This window comes from Vicia villosa, unplaced genomic scaffold (genome assembly GCF_029867415.1).
Source record: "Vicia villosa cultivar HV-30 ecotype Madison, WI unplaced genomic scaffold, Vvil1.0 ctg.000010F_1_1, whole genome shotgun sequence".
Classification (NCBI taxonomy): Eukaryota; Viridiplantae; Streptophyta; class Magnoliopsida; order Fabales; family Fabaceae; genus Vicia; species Vicia villosa.
This window is the reverse complement of record NW_026704940.1, coordinates 1,303,606-1,311,268: the sequence shown is the minus strand read 5'-3', so window position 1 is coordinate 1,311,268 and position 7,663 is coordinate 1,303,606. Positions and strand designations below refer to the sequence as shown.

Below are 7,663 nucleotides of genomic sequence, written 5' to 3'. Positions count from 1 at the left end.
ATGAATAGAGTTAAAAAACTCAAGAATGAGTCAATTGAGTTGCCAGATTGTGTTATATCTTATATCTTTTCCAAGTTAAGTTTGAAGAATTTGGTGAAAACTAGTGCTTTGTCCAAACATTGGTATCACGAATGGGGATCAAGGAAGGACCTCACTTTTGATCTCCATAATATCTTTGACTATAATACAGTTCCAGAATTACCAATAACCCTTCCACACTTTCAACAACTTCAATCTCAATTTGCCGCAAGTTTGGATACATTCATGCAGAAATATCCCGGTGACATGATCAGTTCAATTCGAATAAATTTTCCATTAGGTGTCGATCATACTTATGCCATTGATGGATTGATTCACAAAGGACTTTTTAAGGGTGCCAATCGTATTGAACTTCTCATCGCAAATAAAACTGATTATAAAATAAAGCCATACAAATTCTCATTTCCTTTCTTGTCTGGCCCTAATTCTCTCACATATCTACACCTACAGAACTGCCATATAGCAGCAACTATGGAATTTTCTGGATTAAAAAATTTGACAACTCTTGTGTTGCATCTAGTTCCTGTGTCGCAGAATATGATTCAACATATGTGTTTTAACTGCATTCATCTTGAGAACTTGACTCTTAATCAATGTCTGTTCCTATCTGACTTAAATATAACTAGTACATCATTGCTTCATTTGAACATTAACTGCGGTCGTATCAGGACAAAAAGGAGGAATATTGATATCATTGCATCAAATCTCTTATCCATTGAATATTCTTCAAAGTTTTACATTCATATATTACACAATGTGAACATTAACTCTCATACGCTATCCAACATGACCTACAGATGCGCTAAAATATTTAATCTTGAGTTTTCTAGACTGACAAATGTTACAACAATTGTGTTGGATGGACTCCGTGAAAATGGTGATGTTTTAACTCATTTGTTTTCAAAATGTCTCCAACTGGAAGATGTCTCCATTAACATGTGCCGGTTCACGTCTGATTTGAAAATTATCAGTGCAAAGTTGCGTCATTTGAGCATAGTTCATTGTCGCCATAGGAATTACCGTTCTTGTAAGATGGATATTCATGCTCCGAATCTACTATCCTTTGAATATAGAGGTCACAAGCTCATGAGGAGTATAATCTCTCTCGAGGCTCCAAAGTTATTGAAGGTTTTTTGGGATGCAAGATTTAACAAGATAAATATATATAGCTTTGCTACAATTGCAAGATTAAATCAGGTTGAAAATTTCACGATGCATATGAGCCTTTCACAGGTGAGTCACTCAAAACCCATACATTGCTAGTTAATGTCTTTGTCAATATATAATTGCTTTTAGTTCACTTTAACTGTTACATGTGTAAACAGATATCCAAGTTAATGGAGGAATATATGGATCAATATCAAAATCTTAGACAATTGGAATTATTTATTGCTGGAACATATAATCCCAATATAGACTACTTTTGGATTTTAGATAATGTAATGGCTTCTCAATATCGCCAACAACTTTCTGTAACAATGAGAATGAGTTATTCAACCTTTTAGTTTTCAGTACTACTGATATCAACATCATGGAGGGTGTCAATGTGGAAGACAATGAGACTCTCATGTGCCGGATGTAAACATACCTTATCTCTTTAAGTTGATATATAACCATACAAGGTGGTTTCGAGTCAATGCAATTGAAGGGTTATTTCATTTGAGAATATGGAGTTGGAGTACTCATTCTAGTAAATTAGTTTGAATTTATTATTATAATAGGGATTTGAAGTTGAATAGGTTCAAATGGTCTTGAGATAAATAATATGTAAACTTATTTTTTTTAAACCTTGCATTGACTTGTTGGGATCCTATAAAGCGAGATATATCATATATGTTTTAATGAAATGATTTCTGTTTTAATAAAATGATTTCTGCTTACTTTATAAATAAAATGCCTGTAACAGCTTTAACCTACAGAATGTATTTAGCCCAAATACAATCAGGCATTTTCCAGCCATCCCCCCAACCTGCTAACCTGCCCTTACATAAATTCTAATGGACTATGATTCCATTCATAGAAATTGCATAACACTTTCTTCTTATTTCCTATCGCTAACCACCGGCAGGAGAACATCTTGACATTGTTGATTATTTCGTCATTTCAAAACTTTAATATTAGTTTATCAAACACAGAGATGTTATCACTCTAGAGTCTTCCAAAAGTGTTCATAATCCTCAAACTAGCAATTATATCCAACATGTTATATTCAAAGTTGTAACTTAACATAAAATAAAACCAGAAGTGAAGCAGTAAATATTGAATAGAAACCCAATGTTGTCACCAATATTGCAAATATTGTGAATTATGGTCTCCTAACACAGGACCACCATCCATATGTTGATCACAAAACCACCAACAAAGCACTTTTTCAAAGCAACCGATATTATTTGCAAACATTATCTGTACGGCCATTTGTACCACTAGAAAATGTAACTCAATGTAATAAAATCACTAGGAGTTCATGTCCTTAACAGAAAAAAGAAAAAAAAAAGCATTGCCAAATGCATGCAAGTGCTGTGTAGTCCAGGGGGAAGAGATAGTGGGTAAAGTAAATGCTGTTCAATTCCAAACAAAGAATTAATACCACCAATATCAAAGTAAGTCTTCTAGTTGTTCTTGAACTTCTTCTCTTTCAGCATACAACCGAGGCTCAAGTTCGTCTTCAATGAATTCCCTTTTCATATTCAAATGCTTAATTTCACGATCAAGAACTCGTGCATCGTACTCCAACATACTTTCATGTTCAGGTGCAGCATCCATATCAGGTTCAGGAACATATTCGTCTAAGCTGAAGTCTCTGTTTTCCTCAACTTCCTCAAATATCGCAGTATAGTCGATTTCAGTTGGAACAGGAGCTTTTTGGCGTGGCTCGGCAAAGTCATATTCAATAGGCATGGAATTTTCAACATCGTCTCCACCATCGTTGCCTCCATCTTCCTGATCAGCATCATAGCAGAATTCATCTCCATCAGAGCCATAGACACGGGGCTGTACATCATAGGGTTCTGCATCCTTGTTATCTGAAGAAAAAGAAAGGTCATTTTCTGAAAAAACCAGGAAGATTATCAATAATTAAAAATTACCTATCGAATCCTCAATCTGCCTGCGTAGCTCATCCAAGTCAGTTTCTTTTTCAGCAACGATCTGTTTATACTCCTTCAATTTATATCTAAGGTTCCGAAGTTTTTTCGTTAGAGCTCTTTGCCTCTCATGAAGCTCTTCAACAAGGCTGTGGTTTCCAGGGTTGGCAGGAGGGTTTCCAGCAAGGTTTCCATCAGTGTTTCCAACCGTGTTTCCATGGTTTCCATCAGTGTTTCCATGGTTTCCATCAGTGTTTCCAGAGTTTCCAATAGTGTTTCCAGGATTTCCAGCAGAAAAGTCCATTTGAAAACTTGAAAAAGTAGTAAACAAAAATAATTAATAACAGAATCATATATAGCAATAACTTACTTTTTTTAGCAAAAGAAAATAATCGACATAAAAATGAGAATTACATATGAGGTGACTGTCAAAACTTTACAACACATTGCATTTAGCCAAAAATTAAAGAAAATGTGATCATGCAAACAAGAAACAATAAACCTAATCATCATGCACGGGATATAATCCAAATCAAATCAGTTAGGGCTGTGTGTTTGATCATTCAAGTGCCTAGGATTATCTTATTATTCTTGTAAGGGTTGGACTTGGACCCTAGTACTCCTTTTCTTAATTCAAGAAGAAAAAGTTAGGGCTGTGTGTTCAAACTAGTTCTATATGGCATTTTGTTGGTAACCAACCTACTAAAACATGCGAGCACAGCAACCAACTTACTAAAACTCACAAAACTGCATAAAAAGAGAACCTAAACGGTTATAACAGAACTCTGAATTCAAAATAGCAAAAAAAAGTGCATACAAAAGAAGAAGAACAAGAATCAATCAACATGCACTGGATTTTTTTTAAAAATAGTCTAAGAACAGATTAAGAAAGAAGAAGAACATGAATCAAACCAACCTGATTTTCACCTCCTCGTGATTTCTCTATCTCTTTTTGAGTCTTGAAATTTCAGCCTCACGTAGCTTACAAAGAGAAACGAGTTACACTTTGTTACAACAGAAGATTTCAAAATAGCATAAAAAGAGCATATATATACAAACTTATACTAAAAATCAGAAAGCATAAGAAAATGCGAAGACGGAGATGAATCAATGAACATGCATTGTATGTTTTTCCAGAAAAAAGCATAAGAAGAGCACAGCAACGAACATGATGAATCAAAAACCAACCTGAATTTCACCTCCTCACGATTTCTCTCTCTTTCTCTCTTTCTGATTCTTCTTGAAGTTTCTTCTGTTGAATAGTGTGACGATCCTATTTATCCAAGGAAGAAAAAGCTTACAAAGAGAAACAAAACGGTTACCCTTTGTTTGTTATAACAGAATTCGGACTTCAAATATTTCTTACAATAGAAATTAACCGGATTTCAAATACTTATAAACCAGAGTAAACTCCTAGTTTCAATTATAGGTATTTATAAATAAAAAATAAAAAATTCCTTTTATTTTAATTTTAACTTTTAAAAAGACTCCTAAGTAAAATAGATAGAAGGGTGTAGAACTTTTCTGAGTGAATAGTGTATTTAGCCTTAGGTGTATATAGTGTATTTATTTTTAATGAATTTAATTGAAAAATAATTCGTATAGTTATAACTTATAAGTCCCTATTTCTTCAAAACCAAACACAGTAAAACACGAGTTCACAATATTTTCCAATTTTGAACTCTTTTTTACTGTAAAAAGAATAGTGAAAATTAATTATTTTGGTTTTATAATATATCCGGATATTTTTTTACATTTGTATTACTGGAACGTTAAATAAAGTAAGTAGAGTTAGTTAAATATTTTAAATGGCTTATACTTGATTGTTTTAAACCCAAATTTGTATTTTCTTTTTATCTCAATACTCATTTTTTCAACTTTTCTCCATATAATATAACACTATACTCCAATTTTAGAATAATTTTTCTTTTACCTAGAGCTCTGGACCCCTCTATATTTTAAAAGAATAATTTTATGGTAATGAAGCTCATGTGTATATTTTGAAGCATGCACAAATGTTATTGGCCCCCATAGAAGACGCCAATAGTGATTTCATCTAATTCAAACCTGTAAAATTATCTGATCTAAATTTAAAGTTTGATTATTGCTCTATTTAAAATTTTGGTTGTCTTACCAACCAGGATTACATGTGTTTAATAAGGATTATTCTTCTAATAGTTTGCATATTGATCTTTAGCAATCGCTCCTTTTAGTACACAAGTCCTCCACAAAAATCACACCTCTTCAGCAATTGTTCCTTCTAGTACAAAATTTTTATTTGCATGTACTTCTCCACAAAAATCACACTTTAGTGTCTGAACTTAACTCACATTTGCTGATATAAGCGTTGTTGCTAACTATTTTGAAATAACTTCAAGTTTAGCTAACATTGCGGTATTCAAATCTAATTCAAACACATATTTTGGTTTCACTGTTCGGTCACTTGTTGAGCGATACTCATTTTGGTACATTTTTTCAATCAACTCTTTCACTTTGTCTTCATTCTTAGTCTTTATGGTGGTACCTCCAACTAAGACATCCAAATTCTCGCTTGAGCTTTGAGACCTTTGATAAAGTGTGTCATCTACAACTTGAATCTCTCCCATGATTAAGACGTCTTCAGAGTAACAACTTGAATCTCTCCCATGATTAAGACGTCTTCGGAGTAACAACTTGACTCTCTCCCATGCATCAGATAATGACTCATAATCACTTCGTCAAAATTTGACATTCCAGTTATCCTCTATACAAATTGAGCGTTTGAAAAAAAAAAACCTCTCTAGAAATTTGTCTTCCAATTTCTTTTAAGTTTGATCCATGTCATTTGGTAAACTTTGCAACCAATATTTTGCTCGACCTATTAGAGAAAAACTAAATAAATCTAATTTTACCTGATCTTCGGTCACATCGTTTGGCTTGCATATCGAACAAGTTTCATAAAGTTTAGTCAGATGCTCTCATGGATCTTTGATAGCTTTCCCATCGAACGAGCTATTTCTTAAACCTAAAAGCTCAAAGTTTTTGATATAAAATATAACCGGGTTAGCAGGTTGAAAAATTAAAGACATATGTGCAACATTAGTTCTCCTGCATTAATCTCCTATGGCTTGTCTTGATGGATTAGTCATCTATTCTCTTTCATCTTCCAGTTCTTCTTTAGCTTGCAGTGCATCTCTTCTTGTTTTCTCAATTGCTCATGTTGTTCTTTAAATTTTTAAATCTTACAAAGTGTCAAACTCGAACCTCGCATTAACAAACAGACAACACCTTAGTAGCATTGCACCAAATAAACAAAATAAGAATAGAAAATAAAACAATAACTAGAGAAAATAAAATTTTAAATTATAATAAAAACAAAACGTCGGACAATAATTTACTTGTTGAAATTATCAACATTCTCTGACAACAATGCTAAAAAATTTATGGTAAAATTAGCTAGTGGACTAATTCACTACTACAAAATGCGTATACAATAATGCCCCAAGTCACCATAGTTCTTTCAAACACCGTGGTGACATCTCTAAACTCAGGCGCTAACTTTTTTTAAATTTTTTTTATTAAAAATTGTTAGGAAATAATAACGATTGATGAACTCACCGTGGTGATACAATCAAACTTTCATGGGTTCAAACCTTAGTGCTCTCAAATATTTTATTCCTTTAACGTAAAGACGCACCTTTTCTTTTTATTTATTTTTAAATAAAAAATAAAAGGGATATCACTACGGTTGTTTTAAGCAACCGTTGTTATTTATTTTGTTTTTTTTACTTAAAATTCTTAAATGGTTAAACACTAATGTTTCTTTATGAAATTTCATTATTTAAATAATGTATCATCACGGTTCACAGTATTGACCGTGGTGGTATCTTTGTAAATATTATTCACTTCTATCTAGCTTGTCTATTCAGTATCCATTTTTCCATTAAAAAAATAAATAAGACGAAACACCTCTAACGTTCAATACTGTGAAACAATACACAATTTGAACCCTAACACCATTGTTCACTATTTATCGTTCCTCATTTTCACTTTGTTCATTGTGTATTTGTCATTTTCGTCAACATCATCGAGGAGGTTGACTACAACAACACCTTCGTCTTCTTTGGGAAGGAAGACAACACCAACATGTTAGCTGAAGATTTCGTTTAAGAAGAAGTGTCCTTCCAAGGTATGAAATTCGAAGGAGGTGGTTACTGATGACCATCTCTGAAGATAGGGAATGGCTACTGATGGCCATGCTTCGAGAATGATGTTTAAGTTGAGACAAAGATATTGAGCACTGAAGCTAAATTTGAGAAGAATAGTCTTTGGGACTTAGACGTTTTTGCGAAATATGCGAAGTACTGAAGCTTAGCGTGTTTTCGTGGTGTTCTCGATTGTAACTATGTTGCCACGCGTCGAAGGAGGATTCAGGCGGGATGATTTGAATTTCGAAACAGTTTATGTAACCGCACGAAGACAGATGGCATCCCTGGATTCTCTATAGGCAACGTGGCATTAGATTAGTCTAGGACCGTTAGGGTCGAAATTAGTATAAATAA

At 33.3% G+C, this 7,663-nt stretch overlaps 2 protein-coding genes across 2 annotated transcripts; one reads left to right on the top strand and one right to left on the bottom strand.

The window, feature by feature from the left end:
- Nucleotides 1-1,544, top strand: LOC131621644 (uncharacterized). The gene is made up of 2 exons (XM_058892676.1): nucleotides 1-1,272; nucleotides 1,365-1,544. Exons 1-2 carry the CDS (start codon nucleotides 1-3, stop codon nucleotides 1,542-1,544), a joined length of 1,452 nt encoding a protein of 483 aa, XP_058748659.1.
- A 927-nt stretch (nucleotides 1,545-2,471) lies between these two features.
- Nucleotides 2,472-4,105, bottom strand: LOC131621699 (uncharacterized). Its single transcript, XM_058892735.1, has 3 exons — nucleotides 4,039-4,105; nucleotides 3,126-3,433; nucleotides 2,472-3,062 (listed from the first exon to the last, which is right to left on the bottom strand). The coding sequence occupies exons 2-3, from the start codon at nucleotides 3,424-3,426 to the stop codon at nucleotides 2,635-2,637; spliced, it is 729 nt and encodes a 242-aa protein (XP_058748718.1). The 5' UTR covers nucleotides 3,427-3,433; nucleotides 4,039-4,105; the 3' UTR covers nucleotides 2,472-2,634.
- Between the last annotated feature and the right edge of the window lie 3,558 nt (nucleotides 4,106-7,663).

What these genes read in the sequence shown, in the direction of transcription:
- LOC131621644 (XM_058892676.1), top strand. Translation starts at nt 1, where the DNA reads ATGAATAGAGTTAAAAAACTCAAGAATGAGTCAATTGAGTTGCCAGAT. An exon ending in TGCATATGAGCCTTTCACAG is followed by an intron (nt 1,273 to 1,364) that starts GTGAGTCACTCA and finishes ATGTGTAAACAG; the next exon opens with ATATCCAAGTTAATGGAGGA.
- LOC131621699 (XM_058892735.1), bottom strand. Translation starts at nt 3,426, where the DNA reads ATGGACTTTTCTGCTGGAAATCCTGGAAACACTATTGGAAACTCTGGA. An exon ending in GCAGATTGAGGATTCGATAG is followed by an intron (nt 3,063 to 3,125) that starts GTAATTTTTAAT and finishes CTTTTTCTTCAG; the next exon opens with ATAACAAGGATGCAGAACCC.